This window comes from Amphiura filiformis, chromosome 8, assembly GCF_039555335.1.
Source record: "Amphiura filiformis chromosome 8, Afil_fr2py, whole genome shotgun sequence".
NCBI lineage: Eukaryota > Metazoa > Echinodermata > Ophiuroidea > Amphilepidida > Amphiuridae > Amphiura > Amphiura filiformis.
Genome location: NC_092635.1, coordinates 48,949,892 through 48,973,419, shown reverse-complemented (window position 1 = coordinate 48,973,419; position 23,528 = coordinate 48,949,892). Strand labels below are relative to the sequence as shown.

Here is a 23,528-nt window from a genome sequence, read left to right as displayed (position 1 = left end):
TCAAAAATTGCTACGAGGAATTCCCTAATTTATAAGCTTCAATTTTTATGGTGAAAACTACCGTTTCTTTTCTTCTGTCAGAATGGCAGGGATGACTGTGTTGCAGCCGAATGTACCTGGTTTTGTTTTTACCGAAAAGCTTGGCAGTGGGACCTACGCAACTGTCTACAAGGCTTTCCGAAAGGTACCTGGATGCAACAGATCAAAATTCAACAGCCTTGTAAAGTCACATCATTATCACATGATTATTGTTCATCATGACCTGAGTCGTGTGATGCTGAACTACATGTAGAGATATAAGCTCATAGATTTTTAAAAGGAGGGTACATACAGATTTCTTAGCAAGCCAAAGCAAAGGGGCCGGGTGAGCGTGAAGTTTTCGGCAAGCAGGGGGCAGATATTTTTTGGCAGGCAAACTGATCTGATGCACTTGCACATGCATATATACATGTATAGCTGAATTCCTCTAGCCTTCGTGCAGAGTGGAGAATGGAAATGCTAGAGGAATTGTATTGAAAAAAACGCAGGGTTCCTCGACCCGGTAGGTTGGTCAGCAATATAAGACCTGAGAAGAATTAATAATAACTTACTAACTACGATATCAACAAGTGCATCGATTCCATGAATTACCAAGATAAAAAATTTCAAATAATTTCCATGTCCTTCAGATGATTTTTTATGGTACGGGTACACAAGTTTGAATTTCGCCAAAAGTCACCATCTTGTCTTCACTTCCGCGATCCGCGTTCAGTGCTGTACGGTGCGACCATTTTTTTTAGTCACATTGGCGACAAGATTTTTTCTGATGCGACTAAATCTTCAATCCCTGGTGCAAATAGCAACCAACTGTTGAAGCTTTTAATCGCCAAGACTCCTGGCCCACAGTAAACAAGTTACGACTTCAAAGGCTGCTTATATGCCAGTACCAATAAACGAATTATGTAATTGAATGAGTGTGCATGTCTGTCAATGTAGGATAAACATGTATGTAGGTCGAAAGTTTCGATTGTTCAACTCATTTGGCGCCTAAGTTTTTTCATTTGGGAGCACTGATTTATCACAGCTGATGAGCTTCACATTCGAGGCTAGAGACTGTTGCATTGGAAATCTAGCCAGATTCCCTGAAGCATCATACTGTGTAAAGCAATGGATTAAGTTCTTGAAGTAAATACAGCCGATCACAATGGGCGATTGCATCAAAAATGTTGCTATACTAGTTTGCACTTCAACAAAATTTTGGACTGTTCAAAATAAGGGGTTCATTCACAATTTACAAAACAGAATTTGCCTTTTAGAAAACAGAACTTTGTTCTCTACTGTAAAGTGTAATAAGGCTTGTGGATCAACATCTAGGCGTTGTGCTTGTTGAATGCGTAGCGTAGTAAGCGTACTATAAAGGCCAAAGAAAATAAATATCGTCCCCACCCTTGCCGATTTTTGGAGATTTTCAAATATTTTTGTTATTTTTCTTCTTTGCTCCCTTACTTTGTTTTTAAAAGACATACTAAGAAGTTCTTTGTTATCATTAATAAACACCTTGCAAAGTCACTCTATTCGACCTACATTGTAGGGGGTAGGGTTTTGAGGAAATAGCAAAAATATTAGGGGCTCCCCATTTTAATGATGTGTTGACAAACACGTTGCAATGAATGGTACTGAAAAATAACATACCGTAACCACCCGGGTATAAGCCCACCCCCCTAGATGGGTGATTTCACTCAAAAAATGGGGGTGGGCTTATACCCGGGGAGGGGCTAGTATTTATGAAAAATTTTAATTTGTATAATATTTATGCCCGATTTTTTTAATTAAAAAAAGGTGATCATAATAAAGTTATCAAGTCAAGCAAAACATGCACAGTGTCATTGTATCAGCAGTCATACACAGACCACAACCCCCCCCCCCCCCCACCCACCACGCCAGTATTAAAAGCTAAAACCCGGCTCAAATTTGTGCTATGCATGTACCAGTACATGTACAATTAAATGTTTTCAATTATGCTCCCCAGACCACTTTTTCCCAGACCTGAGAAGGCCCCTGTAGAAAGACCACGAGGCCCGGGTATAAATGCCCAGGGTTTAGCTAATGCCACGTGCTTAGACCATGCAGCCCAGCCAATCAACACTCAGGTGGATTACTGACGTTTTAGTGGGTGGAGCATAGTGATTGACAAGAAGCACATGTGTAAACACATATTCACATGCTCAGACCATGCAGCCAGGCTATTCAGCCAATCAATACTCGGGAGGGTCACTGGGCGGAGCATAGAAGCATGCTGTAAATCAGTCCGGGAAATCAGTAGCCAATTAGAGCATCAGTCATTGATATGCAAAACATTTGATTGAACATTGAAGCAATAACAAAACATTGCCAATTGATAATGGAGCAAATCCAGGTGCATGACCTTTCATGGTCGTGTTTTGACATGTTACGATATTTAATTATGAAATGCATGAATGGGGTTGTTAAAACAAATTCAATTGGGATGCTATTAGAGTAAACAAACACAGGGACAGACTTTTTCTTGTTTTCTTGCTAACATTCTTTTTCAGTAAAAAAGGATAATTAAAAAAAAGACCTGCTACCGTCATAAATATTTTTGTGTACTTTTTGCTTTTTTGGTCAAACAAAAAATGGAAAAAATGGAAAAATGACTAAAATTAAAAAATTAAATCAGACGGTACAGGACAACCTTGCAATGCTATCAATTTATTTTGATGCAATCTAGCGCAATGACTTGGTTTTCAGTAATTTATCAAACATGTTCTTGTTGGTGTTTTGTTTACTTACAAAGTGATTAAATTTTAATGCCAATTTCAGCAAGTGGGCGAGGCTTAAGGATGTTATAAACTGTCCAAAGACGTGTCTACTGGATGGGGCTTAAGGGCATATCTGGAGCATCGAGCGTGTGGTCTAGCAAGATCGCAAGTTCCAGCAAGCTGAAACCAGTTTGGGTGATTTGGGAAATACCCTAGCTGCTCACATATATCATTATGGTAAAGTCCTGCGTTCACTGTAGCTCACTGTTGTTTATAAATTTGTGCATAAATTGGCTCAATAAAACCTCAAAATAAAGAGGAAAAACAAACTTAAAATGAAATTATTCAACAAGATTTGTTCAAGAGATGTCATATTTATTCATTCACCATTGATTTGATGGTAGTATTTGGTCAAAATTAGTACTGGGCTTATACCCAAGTGCACCCTAGTTTCTCAAATATTTTGAAAAATAGGGGGTGGGCTTATAACCGAGAGTGGGCTTATGCCCGCATGGTTACGGTAATAACAAATAATAAGGGCCTCCCTCACCAAAAGTTTGGGCGATATATATGGGTTTTTTTTACTTGGCCTATAAAAATCGAAAATGTTTTTTATGATGATATTTATATGGCTTTTACCATTTTTATAGAGTCAACAGAGAGAGGTTGTTGCCGTCAAATGCATCCTGAGAAGCAGTCTAAACAAGAAGACAACAGAGAATCTTCTGCAGGAAATAGGGATCCTCAAGAAGATCCGCCATGACTACATCGTACAGCTCAAAGATTTTGTGGTAAATGTACTCTCTATTCTATGCCTTGAATTTCTTGTCAAACTTACTGTGAAGGACAAAATATGTCTCCGAGCAAAACATGTTTGAAGGATATGCTATTAATAACGGAGTTAATACTTCTCTACTGTTATCTCTCAGTGGCCTGATTCCATTTGAAATTTAAGTTAAAGGTTCAAACTATTAAATATCTTTAATAGTTAAAAAGTACATTGTAATACCTATTTTAGGATATAGCTTGCTCTAAACCTTTACGCCACTATGTGAAATGGAAATTTGGAAAATCACTCTACGCCACTATGTGTTGCAACCGACATGTTATGATTATTTTTTTTTGTTAACGATTAGTTTTGATGTATCAAATATCATGTGACTGTAATTTTGTGCCTCATCGGTTGCATAGAATCCTACTATTTAACATTGCTGAGCATTTTAGGTTGAGAAAGATGTATTCAACAGTAATTTTTATAGTTTCATGATCACATCAACAACTGACCAGAAGCAACAACTCCGGGGGTCACTCCCATTGTGGCCATTACACCATCCGCGATATTAAAAACATGTAAAAAGGGTAGTTTTTCGTGGGTAGGCACGATACGCGGATACAGTGGCGTAACTTTGGGTCAGGGTGCCCGGGGGCGAAAGTAGTTCGGGTGCCCCTGACCAACATGGTGCAGAGCTAATCAATTGTAGTATTGAAAGCCATAGACCTACCGAATAACTTACGAAGTGTTTCAGATTAAATTTATATCATGTTTCAATGCAGTTCATGTTAATAAAACAAAATGTTTTCATATTCTCTAATGTCTTTACATTGGAGACTCGTCACTAGCTGCAGTGACGTAGCATATGGCGCCCAGAGGCAAGAATACAAAATGCCCCCCTCTTCCTAAAACAATTGCGATCTTGGTGTTGAAAATGTGCATAAATACCACTAATTTGGGTATTTAATCAAGTTGAATTTAGGTCTTTAAAATGACAATTTATATGTTGCTAAGCTGAAAAATTTTGTGTTGAAGGGCACCCAAATGAAGAGTAATGCAATGCATGGTGGGTAAAGGTTTCCACTTCTTTCCTATAACAAAGTACTATCATGTCAAAGGCTATCCAGGCTTGGGTGCCCTTAGCCTGGTGCCCGGGGCACGCCCCAGAGCCCATAGGAGTTACGCCACTGCGCGGTTATCGTGTTTAGGGTGTCAAAAACTTGGATTGGAAAATTGAAAAAAATTGGAAAAAAGGGTAGCAAAATTGCAATTGCTATACGCGAAAATGAAATTTAGGGTATGAAATTCGATACAAGGAATAAAATCCCTGGTTAGGGTGTGTAAACAGGTGCGTGTTACCTGTTTAGAGTATCATTTTAGCCAAGGGTTAAATCCATGTTTAGGGCACTTTTCAAAAGTTGATTATCGCGGATGGCGTACAGGCCACAATGGGAGTGACTTCGGGCAACAACTGCATGAACATTTCAAAAATTAATCATAACTCACAAAACCCTGCAAGGAGTGTTGGGCAGTATATCAGCAGATTAATCAGAAATTGAAAGAAAGCTGCTAAGTTTACTTCAACCTATTTTGGTCATGTTGCCCACAAGGACTGCATGTTTCCCCCGCAACCTCAAACACTCCCTCTCTCAGGCTTTGGCCATGTGGCCTACAAAGGGCTGCAAGCTCTCCCTCCAGTACTCCCTCTCTTAGGCTGTGACTTTGCGTAGCTTTACTCGATGCCCCAGTTTCTTTGGGGGGAACTGCATTATGATTGAAGACCGAATTAAAAAGACTAGTTTGCGTATGACGTCCTGTCAATCAGACCAAAAATGCCATACTGCGCAGGTCAGCAACCAATCACGGCATGCCTTTGTCATGACGTCAGACGCAAATTAGTCTTTTTAATTCGGTCTTTAATTATAGTCCAAAGGGTTATTATCTGGAAAGGGTTAAAGTTAGGGTTTAAGGTGGTACTACACCCCTGGCCAATTGTTGGCGTAAGTGTTAGGATTAGAGTTATGGTTAGGTTTTAAAATTGGATTAGGTTCCATTTATAAGGGTATGTTAGGATTAAGGCATAAATTATAGGTTAGGGTTATGGCATAGTTCAGGGTTAGGGTGTGTATGCATGACCTTTTGGACTATCAACCTGAAAATATCAACCAATTTTTATGTTTATTCATTTCAGTGGGACAATCACTATATCTACCTTGTGATGGAGTACTGCAGTGGCGGTGATTTATCGGTTTTTATACGCAAGAAACAGGCCTTGCCAGAGAGGTTTGTCAGAAGATTTTTGCAGCAGTTAGGTAAGATACCAACACTTTGGGCTATTCCAGTTGAAATCCATTACACCCCCCGTTTAAGACATGACCTTAATCTCCCACATAGGGATGTAGATTTAAAATGGAGTCACTCATTTCGGTAACAATATTTGAAATTCATACTCCCAAGGGGAAAATCTTGCGAAGCTCTGCGCAATTTGCGCTAGTTCTCTGGACAATAGAATTTGATTTTTTCCCACACAATTAACCAATTTCATAGATGCTTTCTGGTATATTGCGCCCAAAAAATGATCTCACAACTTTGATGTAAACCTTGCACAAGCACTATTCTTCAAACTTGTGATGTCCCTGCAAATCCTTGCAAAACTGGCCATTTTCCGTGTAATCCCCTGCAAAATTTACAAATTTCATCCAATTGGGTATTTCCATGCTATGCCCTGCGAAATTAGCTGTTTTTCTCCATGCAATTGACCATTTCCCCTGTGCAATTTGCTACTTTTTTCTGCATGGGCCTTGCTTTGACCAGTCATGTAAAAAATACACTGGTATACGGACGAGTAGCTCTTCAGTTCAATTTTTGAATTTTTTTCCTTTTTCGTTCAAAAAGTCACCATGGCTACAAATTTTGACTATCCAGACAAATGAGGTTTCACAATTTGCAGAACTAAAATGGGTTTTTTTTACTTTTTCAGGTTTATAATTTGATGCATAGATTTTGAGTTATTGTCTCATATTAGGCGACGAAAAAAAGAAACCCTGTCCTGCGGGCGGACGGTTGTCAAGTAGGTCGGTCGGTTGGCCTTTTTTTTTTTTTGTTTTTGTTTTGAAATGACCCAAAAAATCACCAAAATCTGTAAGTAATTTGCAATTTTAGGAAATACAAAAAAATCCTGAAATTTCCAAAATTTGGGTTGGCATTCAATTGTACAGGAAAATTTTTTCCCCAATTTGTTCAAAATCTGGGTCGGTCGGGCCTGTACAACAGGGTTTTCTTTTTTCTTCGCCTTATAGGAGGGTAATTACTTTTTGTGATGTGTTTATGATACCAGGTGTTTATTACACAAAAGAAACATTTATTTATTACACAATAGTATTTTTGTACAATAAATTCATCATTTTTAAAGCTGTGTATATTGATTTCTGAAAGTTTTGTAAACTTGTAAATTTCATTTGAATTACAGCTAGTGCATTGCAATTTCTGCATTCTCAAAACATAACTCACATGGACCTCAAACCACAGAACCTCCTGTTGTCGGACACACATGATCCAGTACTCAAAGTTGCAGGTGAGTTTCAGTGGTGTACACAGAATTAAACCAGAGAACCTCCTGTTGTCAGACACATGTGATCCAGTACTCAAAGTTGCAGGTGAGATTCAGTGGTGTACACAGAATTAAACCAGAGAACCTGCTGTTGTCAGACACATGTGATCCAGTACTCAAAGTTGCAGGTGAGTTTCAGTGGTGTACACAGAATTAAACCAGAGAACCTGCTGTTGTCAGACACATGTGATCCAGTACTCAAAGTTGCAGGTGAGTTTCAATGGTGTGCACAGAATTAAACCAGAGAACCTCCTGTTATCAGACACATGTGATCCAGTACTCAAAGTTGCAGGTGAGTTTCAATGGTGTGCATAGAATTAAACCAGAGAACCTCCTGTTGTCAGACACATGATCCAGTACTCAAAGTTGCAGGTGAGTTTCAATGGTGTGCACAGAATTAAACCAGAGAACCTCCTGTTATCAGACACATGATCCAGTACTCAAAGTTGCAGGTGAGTTTCAATGGTGTGCACAGAATTAAACCAGAGAACCTCCTGTTATCAGACACATGTGATCCAGTACTCAAAGTTGCAGGTGAGATTCAGTGGTGTACACAGAATTAAACCAGAGAACCTGCTGTTGTCAGACACATGTGATCCAGTACTCAAAGTTGCAGGTGAGATTCAGTGGTGTACACAGAATTAAACCAGAGAACCTCCTGTTGTCAGACACATGTGATCCAGTACTCAAAGTTGCAGGTGAGATTCAGTGGTGTACACAGAATTAAACCAGAGAACCTGCTGTTGTCAGACACATGTGATCCAGTACTCAAAGTTGCAGGTGAGTTTCAGTGGTGTACACAGAATTAAACCAGAGAATCTGCTGTTGTCAGACACATGTGATCCAGTACTCAAAGTTGCAGGTGAGTTTCAATGGTGTGCACAGAATTAAACCAGAGAACCTGCTGTTGTCAGACACATGTGATCCAGTACTCAAAGTTGCAGGTGAGTTTCAGTGGTGTACACAGAATTAAACCAGAGAACCTGCTGTTGTCAGACACATGTGATCTAGTACTCAAAGTTGCAGGTGAGTTTCAATGATGTGCACAGAATTAAACCAGAGAACCTGCTGTTGTCAGACACATGTGATCCAGTACTCAAAGTTGCAGGTGAGTTTCAGTGGTGTACACAGAATTAAACCAGAGAACCTGCTGTTGTCAGACACATGTGATCCAGTACTCAAAGTTGCAGGTGAGTTTCAATGGTGTGCACAGAATTAAACCAGAGAACCTGCTGTTGTCAGACACATGTGATCCGTACTCAAAGTTGCAGGTGAGTTTCAATGGTGTACACAGAATTAAACCAGAGAACCTGCTGTTGTCAGACACATGTGATCCAGTACTCAAAGTTGCAGGTGAGTTTCAATGGTGTACACAGAATTAAACCAGAGAACCTGCTGTTGTCAAACACATGTGATCCAGTACTCAAAGTTGCAGGTGAGTTTCAGTGGTGTACACAGAATTAAACCAGAGAACCTGCTGTTGTCAGACACATGTGATCCAGTACTCAAAGTTGCAGGTGAGTTTCAATGATGTACACAGAATTAAACCAGAGAACCTGCTGTTGTCAGACACATGTGATCCAGTACTCAAAGTTGCAGGTGAGTTTCAGCGGTGTGCACAGAATTAAACCAGAGAACCTCCTGTTGTCAGACACATGTGATCCAGTACTCAAAGTTGCAGGTGAGTTTCAATGGTGTACACAGAATTAAACCAGAGAACCTGCTGTTGTCAGACACATGTGATCCAGTACTCAAAGTTGCAGGTGAGTTTCAGTGGTGTACACAGAATTAAACCAGAGAACCTGCTGTTGTCAGACACATGTGATCCAGTACTCAAAGTTGCAGGTGAGTTTCAGTGGTGTACACAGAATTAAACCAGAGAACCTGCTGTTGTCAGACACATGTGATCCAGTACTCAAAGTTGCAGGTGAGTTTCAGTGGTGTACACAGAATTAAACCAGAGAATCTGCTGTTGTCAGACACATGTGATCCAGTACTCAAAGTTGCAGGTGAGTTTCAATGGTGTACACAGAATTAAACCAGAGAACCTGCTGTTGTCAGACACATGTGATCCAGTACTCAAAGTTGCAGGTGAGTTTCAATGGTGTGCACAGAATTAAACCAGAGAACCTGCTGTTGTCAGACACATGTGATCCAGTACTCAAAGTTGCAGGTGAGATTCAGCGGTGTGCACAGAATCAAACCAGAGAACCTGCTGTTGTCAGACACATGTGATCCAGTACTCAAAGTTGCAGGTGAGTTTCAATGATGTGCACAGATTTAAACCAAGAACCTGGACTCGATCATCATCTTGATACGCGCATGGAGCAATAAAATTGGGTTGTATGTGTTTTGCTTGAAATGCACCCAAAACTAATTGGTACTTCATGTCGCAATGTACTGATTATGTCAAAGGAGCGACGCAAAGCATATTTATCACACAGAATTGTTTTCGTTCATACTAACAGGAAGGACCCAAATATCTTACACATGTGTGTGACGGTATAGGTAGTCCGGTTCTTGTTAATTTTGTGGTGGTTTACCATCAAAATTTCCTTGGTTGGCAAAATTGAAGCACATCACAGATTGTTATCAATTTTGTCCCAGTGTTTCAAACTTTTCCCCCACCCCTAGTCGGTACGCCACTGGGTCCACTCTGTGGTTCAAAACCTCACCTGTGAAAAAAAGTTTTCTCTTCTTCTTCTTTCTTTATTCCTTCCTTCTTTCCTTCCTCCTTGCGAAAAAAACACCTGGAGCATCGGGGTTAAGAAATTGACACATTTGTCTCAGATTACATGTTTTATGATGAAATTTATATAACAATAACATTGTCTCTTATATATCCACAGACTTTGGTTTTGCGCAACAGTTGAGTGAGGAAGTTTACGCCGACACTTTAAGAGGCTCTCCATTATACATGGCACCTGAAATCATATGCAAGAGTAAATATGATGCCAAAGTGGACCTGTGGTCTGTGGGTGTCATTATGTATGGTAAGATTTCATAAACATGTTCAGGAAATAATTCCCAGCTCAAAAGTTGGAATGGACAAGACAAACTTGTCAGTACATGTGTGGTATTGTTGTTGGGCAGGAAAATCCTCCTATGAGTCATTGGCCCCTGAATATGTTTAATGCAAAACATCCTATGTAACCTCTTGGCAGTTTTGTTTTAAACATGTTCAAGGGCCACAAGTACATTGGAGGCCTTTCCTGCCCAGCGATGATAATGCAATTCTCTTTCACTAGCTACTCTCTTCATACAGTTGTCCTTCAGATCAGATCATGTGACCTTGCTGTGTAAATCCCAACAAGGTCCAAGATCCCAACAAGTCTCCCACAGAAGATAAATTCTTTCATATTCTGCAGGCATTAAGAGTTCTGCAGATAATGATTTTCTTCACACCAATCCTCATCCCATCTACCTCAACTGGATTGTTACAGGATCATTGCACATAGTGTGCAAAATGAGGGGATGGTTCTGAAAATGTTATGCTCGTATGGTTTGAGTCAAATATCACTAGAACATTTTGGAAAATTATAACCAGTGGTAGCCCGGGAGCAAAGGGGAATGCCCCCAATTATAGGCTTTGCTCCTCCACCTCATCTGTCAATAAGAATAGACAAGATTTCAAAATATTTCCTATATATTTGAGGCAATTTTTGGAGCCCTTCCATTACTTTGCTCCAAACCACCTCAACCCACCCCCACCCCCACCCCACACTGACAACCACTAATTTGGCGATTGCAACTATAGCCAACTTGGGTGTGCAGCCGTAACTCTGGCTATTCCAGTTGACATCTGTACACCTCCGATGGAAGACATGACCTTAATCTTCCACACAGGGAGTGTGAATTTCAAATGAGGGTTTAGGGTGACTCAATTTGAAATCTACACTTGCTGTGTGTGAGATTAAGATCATGTCTTCCATATAGGGGTTATATGAATTTCAAATGGAATGGTCCATTGAAAGATGTCTCCGGCAATCACAACATCATGCTTTATAAGTAAGAAAATAATTGTCAAGCATGAATCTCATGGTTTAAAACAATCTCATATTGACCATAAAAACGAACAAAAACATCCGTCTGTCAACACACGATATTCAAAATATCCGGCGCCGAAATTGTGTAGTGCAAAGACGTCCCAGTATACAATGAAGGCTGATGACAATTGAGCACAAATAACCATGACGTCATTGCGCCAGACTGTTGGTGCCCAGGAATTTTGAATATCGCATGTTTTTATGAGTTATTTGTAAATAATGCCATGTGATTTGTGCTCGATAATTATTTCTTATACATATAAAGCATAGTATTGTGATTGCCAGAGACTTCCTTTAATGTTATTGTAAATATTTTTTATTTTTCAGAATGTCTGTTTGGGCAAGCTCCATTCGCATCAAGGTCCTATGCAGAATTAGCAGAAAAGATCAAGAGCTCCAAACCTATAGCGGTAATGATGATACAAAACCGTCATTCAAAGCCAACTCAGTATATGATGTACACCATAAGATTTAGATTTCTGAAAAAAAATTAAAACCTGCCATTTCTGCAAATTGAAGTGGAGTTACGGGCTCTGATTTGCAGGTTTTTGATTTTTCATGGATATCTACCAGTGTCAAAAATTTTTTTTAATCTAAATTTTATGATGTACCCCATGCTCTGAGTTGGCACTTAATGACCAATAAGCTAACAGTTTTTATTCACTCCTTTGCAAGGAGGTTGTTTAAACTTTGAAGTTTTCTGTTCAAAATCAAAATGGGCTATTCCTGTTGAAATTCACACTACCCATATGAAAGATTTTGGAAATATCTTCCAAAGGGGGAGTATGTTTTTTAAATGTAATTGGTTAAGGTTAATCATTTTGAAACCCATACTCCCTCTGTATTATTGTTTTACCTATATCTTCCACAACTGGAGTGAGTATTTCAAATGGAAGTTACCCAACTCTGTATTCTATTCGAAACTCATACTCCCTCTGGAAGACTAGCTAAATCTTCCACAGGGGAGTGTGGATTTTAATTGGAATAGCCTATACAGATGTTAATGGGAAAAAGTTGCCACAGAAGATTTTTTTTTTTTTCCTTGCAACAAAAATGCTACATACATTTTTTTCTCTTTTTTTGCATTTTTGATCACTTTTTTTTTTTTGCTTTACAGCCAAAGTTTTACCATAAAAAAGAAATAATTATGCAAACTTTGATTTTAAAAGCTGTGCGCATAGTTTTCTGTGACAATCTTTTTTTTTTTAAAGTCTGTCTATGTGTATTTGGTACAATTATTGTATATACCGTGTTATAAAGGTAGAACACAAAATGATAAAACATGATATTAAACATTCAAATTCAGTTATGTTTTTTTATTCACACGGTAGCACGATTCCAGTGGAATTTACAATAATTAAATCAAAAGAATACATGACAAATAAAAACAAGTTAATTATACACCATAAATACCTCAAAGATATTACAAATCTTAATGCTCTGCTCTGCCATAAACTTCAACGTAAATAAAAGTTCCGAGATATTTTCTCAAAATATCAAGAGCTATCTTAAGAACCACTAAACCAATACTAGGTTTGTTTGTACTCATTTCAATGCATTTTTCATGCTGATTCCGTATATGGCCATGAAAATTTACAGGTTTGAAATTTTTGAATTTTGAATTTTTTTTAAAACTTGTCGTCTGCAGTCCACACCCGCATGGAAAGGGTTAAACTTAAATAAAGGTGAGTAACCCTAAAGACGTTTTCAAATCAACATAGGAAACGTTCGGAAAATTAGGCCATGTGTACCAAGTGTGTACACGTCATAATACGCTTCTACCAATAAACATTTATGCACAGCACAACCATGCCAACTGGCATATTACCTCATGTGTTTCATTGGCCCCTGAACATGCTTAAAGCAAAACCTCTTATTTAACTGGTTTTCAGTTTTGTTTTAAACATGTTCAGGGGCCACAAACACATAGGAGGTTTTTCCTGTCCAACGATGAATTTATGTGCTGCACCCAACAGCTGCATGATGATGACCCAAATTATATAGTGGGTCATCATAAACATATATACAGCTGTCTACTCTTCAGAAAACTTTGATTTGAAATGGTCTATTGACAGCCTCGCCTCATCCCCTTCCCTTTACAATGGAGATTTTGGCATATGAACACTCATATTTTTCTCATATCCCTAGTACAATTTATAGGTCTAAGATATGGCATGAACAAAAAGGTTGTATGATCAAAGACTAGTTTGCGTCTGACGTCACTGTCAATCAAACTCCCCACTAACCTTCGTTGGTTAGTAGAGCGTAAAAGGTAGGTCCCGATGGGAGAAAATGAATCGCAAAAAACAGCAAACAATTTGGTACTTTTACAAGGCAAAAAGCAACTATTCAAGACATGGTGCCATCATTTCCTTTTACCTAACTTTTTGAGACGGTTTGTATATATATTTGAAGGTGCAAAATTAACCTTGAGGCACAACGTTTTGCTGCCACGTTTAGAAATTTGATCATCACAACATATTCACAAACAAACCGTGCCCAAGTTTGATTGACAGATGAGGTCAGATGCAAATATGTCTTTTTTAATTTTGTCTCTGATTATAGCCTCATACTCTTCTATATGGGCTATTATGATACACACATTTGCCTCTAATATCCAAGCTGCTGGAATAATTTTACTCAAAATTTGAAATCAGATTCAATGAATGGTACAAACCATAATAAAAAAAATTGGACCACCTAAGTTTTAGAATATAAAATAAACATCAAAACATAAGTAAGGGAAAAATCAGAACAAAAAGCTTCAAAAATTTGATAAATGTTTTGAGCAGGGATCCCCAACCAAAGGGGTACAATTATATTTGTAGTCGAGAGCTCAAAATAAAGGTTTGAGAAATTACCATGGTTTAATAGCTGGGTGGTAGCAGCCCCAGGAAATTTTCCTGGAAATCTGCTGAGCAAAAATTACAGACATTTGCCCGAAATTTGCTCAAAAGAGTACAGTTTTCAGTGATTTTTTTTGTTCTGTTTTTTTTTTGAGGGGGAGGGAGCCCAAGTTTGCCCCCCCCCCGGGCATCGTCACTATTGGAGGGACATAAGTACATATAAGAAAATATACAGACCATTCACAAACAGGCAAAGTCCATGTGCTTTGTATGCTGTAAATTCTCACATATTCATGACAGTTGATCAAATCACCCCAGCATTGCGTGCCTTCAAGTTTATGCAAAAGGCCGTAAAAATATGCGGTATGTGCGTAGAACAGGGATGTAAATCTTCCAGAAATTACTGGAATTCCGGAAATTTGGCAACAAAAAAAAATCCGGAAATGTAAAAAAAGGGGGTGATACACTGCAGCCTATTCCCCACACAAACCCCTCTAAATGTTCAATACCGCACGCAAGCCCTCAGTCACCTTTCCAAGGAGCAGATGGATTTTCAGGAAATGGATATGTTGCATCCCTATTTACATCCCTGGTAGCAGTTTTGTCACTCACATTTCATGGGTTGATTGGCACTTACACAGAGGAGAAAGAAACAGAGCGCGTGCAACCAGTCAAAGTCATCACCCAATAATGAGGGCCGATTGTTCCATGAAATGCGACAGGCGAGACTGCTACGCAATTACCGTGTATTTTCACGGTCTATCGCGAAAGCATGCAACACTCTATCGCTTATAAGCGAAGGCACACAGCGCTGGCATAATTGTTAGACACGGCACGATTGAACAATCGGCCCTCATGAATATGCGAGAACTTACATCATACAATACACGGGGACTTTGACTAGTTGCACGAATGCACGCACTATGTTTCTTTCTTCTCTGTGGGCACTTATTAACGGGTGATGCTGGGACTTTGCCTGTTGGTGCTTTGGTCTGTATATTTTCTCGATTGAGGACGTACGACACAATGGGTAACCTGACTTTCAAGAATACAACTTACGCATTCCACAACAGCTTGGGAACCTGTTGTTGAGACACAAACACTTGGACAGTTTTTTTTAACTTTTTATACTTACAGATTCCCAGCAACATTCCCATCTCAGATAAGTGCAGAGACCTTCTAGTACGACTATTACAGAGAGACCCAGCCGAGAGAATAGAATTTAGCGATTTCTTTCAACACCCGTTCATTGACTTAGACCATGTACCATGCACTGAATCACTACAAAAAGCAGTAAGTACATAACGTCACTGGGCGGGAAAAACCTCATTACTTTTGGCCCTTGAACATGGATAAAGCCTTGTAGGTGTAGACTTTATATTGAAGAGGTTGCTTAATCCATGTTCAATGGCCAAAAGTACATGCAGGAAACATCTCATATTTACTTTTGGCCCTTGAAAATGGATAAAGACTTGTAGGCGTAGACTTTATATTCAACAACTCCTCCTATACCTTTGTACAGGAGCCAACCGTTGTTAATCCGTGATGCATCCACACTTTTACTATAGCGTATACGCGAACGCGAAGCGAGACTACTGGCGTTACGCGAGAGCGCCGTAAAATTGGCCATGTTTGGAACCTGTGTGCGTATGCAAGCTTTACTAATTAAATTCAGTATTTTTCAGCGGCTAAACATTGCAGTTTTATTCTGTAGTTTTATCCCAGTTTTATTGCTGATTTTAGCAGAAAAATCATCGAAGTTTTTGGAAGGCTGAGTGGCAATGACTAACTGACATTCCTCATGAAATAATCATGTGAATTATACGATCTTTAGCTTCTTTTCGTTGTTGAAAGGGATTCAATCATGTTTCATCGTTGTTCATCACCGTTTATCAACTCGCGTCCGGTAGCGTCTGCGCGAAAGTTTACTCGCCGGGCAGCTAAAGCTGCCCTCGCCAAGTAAACCACGCAGACGACGACGCTGCCGCATCGTTGTTAAACGGTGATGAACAACGGTGAAACATGATTGAATCCCTAATTGAATGGTTTGCTTCATCCATGTTCGAGGGCAAAAAGTACATACGAGGCTTTTCCCGCCCAGTGACGATAACCAGGTCCTCTCCTGAAATGGGCTCTTCCATTTGAACACCACACTTCCAGGGGGACTTGGGGGGGGGGGGGACTCAATTTTAGATTGGGTAGGCATGTACCTCATCAGAGAATCTGAAAGTGGCCATTTATACCAATTTATTGTAAATAAATAGGGCACATTCACCTCTATAATATACATTTCAAATGATTATAGTTTTCAGCAGAGAACTTCAGTATTCTGCCAATTTGGCACTGTTTATGGCATATACTGAAGTGTGGTTCTGATTGGCTAATTGAATCATGTCATCATCACATCAGCACCTCATTCGCTGGTCAAGCTGTGTAGCAATGCGTGACCTAGTTCTTTTTACGCGATAATCAGACAGAGCAGACAAACACCGCTGAAGTAATTTGCTGAACGGTATAATCATAAATGTACTCAAATTTTCAGAAGTATCAATAGAATGGTACAAAATATTTCAGATGCTGTTTACCCAGGACAGCAAATTTGCATTGATCAGCAATTTTTGTGTATTCAGCACTCTGTCAAACTCATGATATTTATGTTCATAACATTGTATTTATAAATATTCAATAATACATTTACTTCATGCCTACAACAGAATGATTCTATTCAGGGCCATTTCCAAGCAAGTAAAAGCACCAGATGTATAACCCTGAATTTTATAAGTTTTAATTTTGTACAATAATTTATTTTCCTTGGTAGATACAACCAAAATCAGGACTCAAAATAAGATCTTCTTTTGAAAATTGCCCCGGATTCAAATTGCTCCTGGCTCTTGGTTATTTTGAACCCTGTCCGTAGTGCCCCTTCTGGTACTGCATTAGTGTGCTTTTAGCTAATAATTAACATTAGCACATATAACATCAATGTGATTATTATAAGCAAACATAATATTATTATCTTGTTTAGCATACAAAAATGAGCTATGCTGTAAAAATATACATATGTGTGCATTATATGCATTGACATAAAATTAAACCTTTACACAAAAAACAATACAAAAATCCTATCCAAAGTGTCCATGTTGGTCAGAAAACACTGCATATGATTATTATAAACAAACATATAATGTTATTATCTTGTTTAACATACAAAAATAAGCTATGCTATAAAAATATACTATACAATATTACATATATGATGTGCATTATATGCATTGACATAAAATTTCACCCTACTACACAATAAACAATACAAAATAAATCAGGACTGTATAGACCATTCCTATTCCTATAGATGGCACTTCCCTGCCATTGATGGGGTGAACATTGATGATGTCACATCGATATTACATATTATAGGGTAGTGAAAGTGAGGTCAAGAAGGGTATTGCATGATTATGTTGTTATTATTTTATAATTATGTGATACTCTTCTTGACCCTTGACCTTGCTTTCAAGTGGTAGCAATTTGCTGCTTTTTTGTTGCCCAAATTTGGGTGTTTTCATTTTTTCAGCCCATTTTGGACCATTTTTGCCACATTTTATATGCTTTTTCAGAACATGGAAATGTATTGATGCCTGCATTTAACACTATACTTGATTCATTTTACCTTGACAGTCGCGGGGTGTCTTTTCGAATGTTCCAATGAGTCAAATAGGGCCCAAACTTATAGAATGAACACAATATTAAATGCGATTGATTTTCTTACACTAAAAATACGGCCAATTCAGGAAGAAAATCTTGTTTGTCGTATAGGGCCTAGTACTATAGACATTACTTTTTGTTGGCCGCTGAACTATATCTTTTCACTATATAGATACTTCACAATGTGTTCCCATGTTGAAAGTTAACAAGCTATTTCTACTTGCATTAAAGAGAGCACAAATATGCACACAGTATAGGCAATTGAATGAAGACAATTTATTTGTGCTAGATAATATAACTATTTTTTATTTTAATATACATGTATACCTCATATCTAATCAAGAACATAAGAAAATATTGTAAAGGCCATAAAGATATGCACTCGTGCATAGGGAGACAAACATGATAAAGTTAATCTGTTCTTTTCATTCTCGAACATAACCTTTGGAACATTTCACATGCATGCTGTTTGTCTCAATGCCTTCTCGCCAATCTTGGGCCATATAGTAATTTAAATCGTGAAACCGTAGAACGATCTGTGGGTCAAAATATATATTTAAAAAAATTGAATCCCATCACATCAATTCAAAGCTACACCCTTTTTTGAAATACTGGTTACCAGCGACTTAAAATGTATGAAGTATAGGAATTGTTATGAATCAAATAAATGGATATGGCACAGGGATATGCCTTTCAGAGAAGGTGGAGTTTTGTCACTGAGGTATGAATGTGTTACAAGAGAGTTTGCGAAATGAAGTTTGAAATTTTACTTCAACTTCTATATGGCAACTTCGCATATTCGATTGGATTTCTTGCTTAGATTTACTTCAACACTAACATCTGATTGGTTACTGCACCAACAGCGTCTTGTCGGTTAAACTTGAGACATGTGTATTAATGGGCGATCAAAAGAAGGGCATGTGTATAAGTGACTGCAACAGAATTTCTCCCTTTTGTTTGGACAAGTGGGTTATTGGTCACACTTCAAGACAAAAGACTCTACCTTAGACACTTTGTTTGAATAAACACGAATGGACTTGTATCCAGTGCTAATCTCCTTATATCATTTTTAAACTCGCTATATTTCGATCAAATATTCTTATGATAGTAGGCCTATCTTATTTCATAAAGGCTCAGTTGTGTGGTTCACTATTGGCCAAGGCGTTCGTCAAGGATGCATTCTGTCACCGTACCTTTTCAACATATATGCAGAGTACATCATGAGGAGAGCATTTGTTGGTGTTACAGGTCAGGTGTCAGTCGGAGGACGAAAGATTAACAACCTCAGATACGCTGACGACACCACCCTTATTGCAAAGTCATCAGATGAGCTTCAGGACCTTATAGACAGAGTAAAAGCAAATAGTGAGGAATTTGGGCTGCATCTCAATGTCAAGAAAACAAAGATAATGATCTGTGGAGGAGATACAAATCAGCAAGTGAAGGTGAATGGAGAAGATGTGGAACAAGTTGACACTTTCAACTTTCTGGGATCACTAATAGACAATGCAGGGGGCAGTTCCCAGGAAATCAGAAGACGCCTAGCCATGGCAAGATCATCGGCAATTGCGTTGACAGATATATGGAAAGACAGAGGTATTTCTAAAGCTACCAAGATTCATATTATGGATGCTCTGGTTTTCCGATTGCCTTGTATGGCTGTGAAACGTGGGCGGTTGGAATGACAGATAAGAAAAAGATCATGGCGTTTGAAATGTGGTGCTGGCGGAAGATGCTGAGAATATCTTGGAAAGAACATAAGACCAACGAATTTGTAAGAAACCAAATTGGAGACCATGCTTCCGTGTCCCAGAAAATAGATCGTTTTAAACTGGCGATTTTGGCCACATTTCTAGAAGAGATGGTGACAGCATTGAGAAGATAATTATGCAAGGTCACATAGAAGGCAGTCGAGAAGAGGTAGACAGAAGCTTAGATGGACTGATGGAATTAAACAATTAACAGGCCTTTCTCTCGTCGCAGCCCACCGTCTGGCTCAAGACAGAAGCTGCTGGAATACCATCATCAACAGGGTCACAAAGGGTCAGTCATGACCCATAGGACCACGACGACGACAGTTATTAAAGTTAATATTAGTTTTGTCAATATCATATTTCCATTTTACAACACAAAGAGTAAGGCAATACCAATATTTTTCTTTCCCCTCCTTCTCAAGCTCTCTCCTCTCCCCTTCCTCCTGTTTCCTTTAGGTTTGTTTTAACTGATATCCATAGACTGTTTAACTTGAATATTTATTTGCAATTTTTTTCTCATTTGATTAAGGCAGGCATTTTCAGTCGTGGTTTCGGGTACCTGGCTACAAAATGACCTGAAAATGACTGCCTTACATGCAATCTGTGTCTCATCCAGTACATTTTTTTGAGAACCGGTAGTCTGTCATCCCGATATAATCCCACACTTTCTCCTCCAAGGTTCGCTTCAAGATCATGTAGGATAAACAAACCTACTTGTACTAACTCACAAATTCTATCTAGATGAAGGCCCTTCAAGTAAGCAATTATAGAGCTGAACATCACATCTTTCCATTCCGAAAACACCCCCAATACTGGCAGGTATTGTATATGCCCCTGACGTTTGTAACCAGTTTTTCGAAAACCTGGAGTATGTGATGGATGAAGTGAATGCCATTAGTACCTCATCTCGTACACCTGGAGAGATCATATGTTTTGGTGACTTTAATTGTGATGGTTTAAAACCCAAAGACTGGGAAAAAAAAAAAACTTTCTAACATCATGAATACTTACCAACTCAGTCAAATATTTACTAGTCCCACACGTATTACTCAAACCAGTAAAACTTGTATAGACCACTTCTGGACATCCCGTCCTGAGATGACGCTAAAAATGAGGTTATTACACTTGCCATCAGTGATCATTCCTTAATTATAAAAAAAAAAAAAAATCCTAAACGTATCAAAGGACCTTTCTCGCATCATTAAAGCGAGATCTTACCGCCGCTTTGATGATGTTGCTTTTATTGAGGATTTAGAACAGGTTCCGTGGGGTACGGTTGAAGACTCGGATGACCCCGGCTTGGCATGGGGCATGTTTGAAAGTTTATTTATTCCCATCTGCGATGTTCACGCCCCGTTTAGGCAGGTTAAAATTCCAAACAATCCTCCTCAGTGGATTGATGATGATTATATTGCGTGCAGACAAGACCTTGTGCGTGCAAAATCTCATGCCCAAAATACCTGCTCTGAGGTTGACTGGGATGCTTTTAGGTACCTCAGAAACAAAACTAACAATCTTGCTACCAGGCTCAAGCGGAATTTCGTTGAGTCTTCAATCAATGAAGCTGGAACAAACTCACATAAATTGTGGAAAACAGTTAAAACTGTGCTTCCCGGTTCTAAACAACAATCAATCAACAGCATAAGAATAGGTGATGAAATTGTCAATGATGGTAATTTAATTGCTAATCATTTCAATGTTTTCTTCTCAAACATAGGTCAAAATCTAGCCGATGCCATTTGTTCAAACCAACCCCTATGAATGTCAATCTACCTTGCACTGAAGAGACGATACCGGAGGAGAGTCCTTTTATTTTCTCTAAGATATCTGAGGAGGATGCTCTTAAGCTTCTCAAAGGTATTGATAGTAAGAAAGCCACTGGTCTGGACAATATCAGTCCAAAACTCCTCAAAATTGGGTACGTGCAATTATGTAGGCCACTAACCTACATCATGAATCTTAGTCTCTCCACCGGTGTCGTACCTTCCGCATGGAAGAAAAGCAGAGTTTCTCCAATATTTAAAGAGGGTGACCACATGGACACTAGCAATTATAGGCCAATATCAGTCATCCCGGCCTGTATGAAGGTGTTTGAAAAGTTGGTCCATGGCCAGCTTTACAGCTACATCACAGATTGCAATCTTTTGTCTCCTAACCAGTCAGGCTTCAGGGCCATGCACTCTACTCAAACATGCCTTCTCGGTGTTACCGACTACCTTCTCGACAATTTTAACTCTGGTTTTTTCCACTGGTGCTATCTTTTTAGACCTAAAGAAGGCGTTTGATACGGTGCACCACAACGTCCTGATTAACAAACTTCATAGCATAGGTGTGCATGGCACTGAACTTGACTGGTTTGGATCCTACCTTAGAGATCGCCAACAAGTCACTAAAATTGGTGATGTGGTTTCCAGTCCTGCTCCAGTAAACTTTGGAGTCCCGCAGGATCTATACTGGGGCCCCTCCTCTTACCCTGTACATCAATAATTTATCAAGTGTTATTACCCATCCTGACTCCAAGGTAGCATTATATGCTGATGACACTGCTATTTTTGTCAGAGCTAAAACTATCAGGGCCATTAATGACATTCTGAACTATGAACTCACCCACGTTGCTGAGTGGCTAAACCACAACTTCCTCACACTAAATGTTAAAAAAACCAAAGGGATGATTTTAGGTACTGCCCAAAAACTTGCTCGTAAAGACATGGAGCTTGAGGTTTACATCAATGAGTCTGTCATCGAGAATGTTGAGAAGTTCAAATACTTAGGTGTTTGGCTGGACCCGTCCCTCACTTGGTCTTCTCACATTGAGAAGATTTCAAGCTCCGCTTTCTAAACGTAATGGTTTGTTAAGAAGGCTGAGAAACATCTTGCCCAAGGAAACTCTCATTCTTTTGTATAAAACGCTCATCATTCCGCAACTTGATTATTGCGATACTGTGTGGGGCAACGCTGCTAAGACATCCCTCAGTAGACTTGATAAACTTCAACATGCAGCTGGTAAGATCATTCTGGGGCTCCCACGCAGATATCCCACCGAAGTACTTCTCAACAGCCTGAAATGGGATAAACTGGATTGCCGCCGTAATTTCCATCTAAATATAATGGTGTACAAAAGCCTTTGTAACCTACTCCCATCACCCTGTGCAATATATTCCACACAGTTGCTTGAGTCACAACCACCTGACTAGAGCAGGGTCACAAGGTAATCTGGTCATCCCACTTAGTAAGAGCGAGTCGGCTAAGCTAAAATTTACATACAGAGGCGTGTTCTCTTTTAATTCATTGCCAACCCAGGTTAAAGTACCATTACCTCATACACTAGGCCGTTTCAAAGCGATGTGCAATTACCAATTAAATTATTAAATTATTCAGGTTGTTGCATGATGGTCGGCTGCGGTGCGGACTCTGTCTGCGGGCTGTCTTTGAAGCCTGCCGACATTGCTGCACTGCAGCCGACCTGCACAGATGTGCTTCCTTGGTGTGTTCATATATGATGTTATTTGTTAAATCCATGGTATGTAATTCTTTTGTATGTATTTCATTTGTATTTTTGATGTATTTTGTTTGACCCCTGGGCCAGACTGGAAATCAGTGTGGACCACTGAGTTTGTTCCCCAGGCAAAATAAGATCTAATAATAAAATAAAAATAATTCCATCAAAGATGTCAAGTTGCTGCAGCAACAGTCCTCTACAAAATGCACACCAGCTTGTGCCCACCAGATCAGAAGGCACTGCTACCAAAGCCATTTGTAGTCAGAAGAGCTACCCGCTCCATGCTTTGCCATGTTCTCACAGTACCAGGTTCTAGAACCATATCTACTAGCAGGACCTTATCCACACTGCAGTTTACCTTTGGAATAGCCTAACAGATGGGAGTAGTCGGAGACGTAACTGACAACGGCACACCATCTTTCAAGAGCAGAGTGCATAAGCATCTTATTTCATGTGTCTGATGCTTAAGTTACTGTACCCCTTCACTCTTGTTGTTCCTAAGCTGCTGTGAACCACTGATTGGCCCATGTTGTTGTTTTT

The 23,528-nt window shown here is 39.2% G+C and overlaps 1 protein-coding gene across 1 annotated transcript in view; it reads left to right on the top strand.

The window, feature by feature from the left end:
• Window positions 1-7: 7 nt before the first annotated feature.
• LOC140159143 (serine/threonine-protein kinase ULK3-like) overlaps window positions 8-23,528 on the top strand; it is a 194,594-nt gene continuing 171,073 nt past the window's right edge. Inside the window, exons 1-7 of the mRNA XM_072182503.1 lie at window positions 8-184; window positions 3,410-3,550; window positions 5,723-5,843; window positions 7,001-7,105; window positions 9,991-10,134; window positions 11,515-11,597; window positions 15,171-15,326. Coding sequence (XP_072038604.1) covers window positions 83-184; window positions 3,410-3,550; window positions 5,723-5,843; window positions 7,001-7,105; window positions 9,991-10,134; window positions 11,515-11,597; window positions 15,171-15,326 — 852 coding nt within the window. The 5' untranslated portion in view covers window positions 8-82. The remainder of the gene's footprint in view (window positions 185-3,409; window positions 3,551-5,722; window positions 5,844-7,000; window positions 7,106-9,990; window positions 10,135-11,514; window positions 11,598-15,170; window positions 15,327-23,528) is intronic.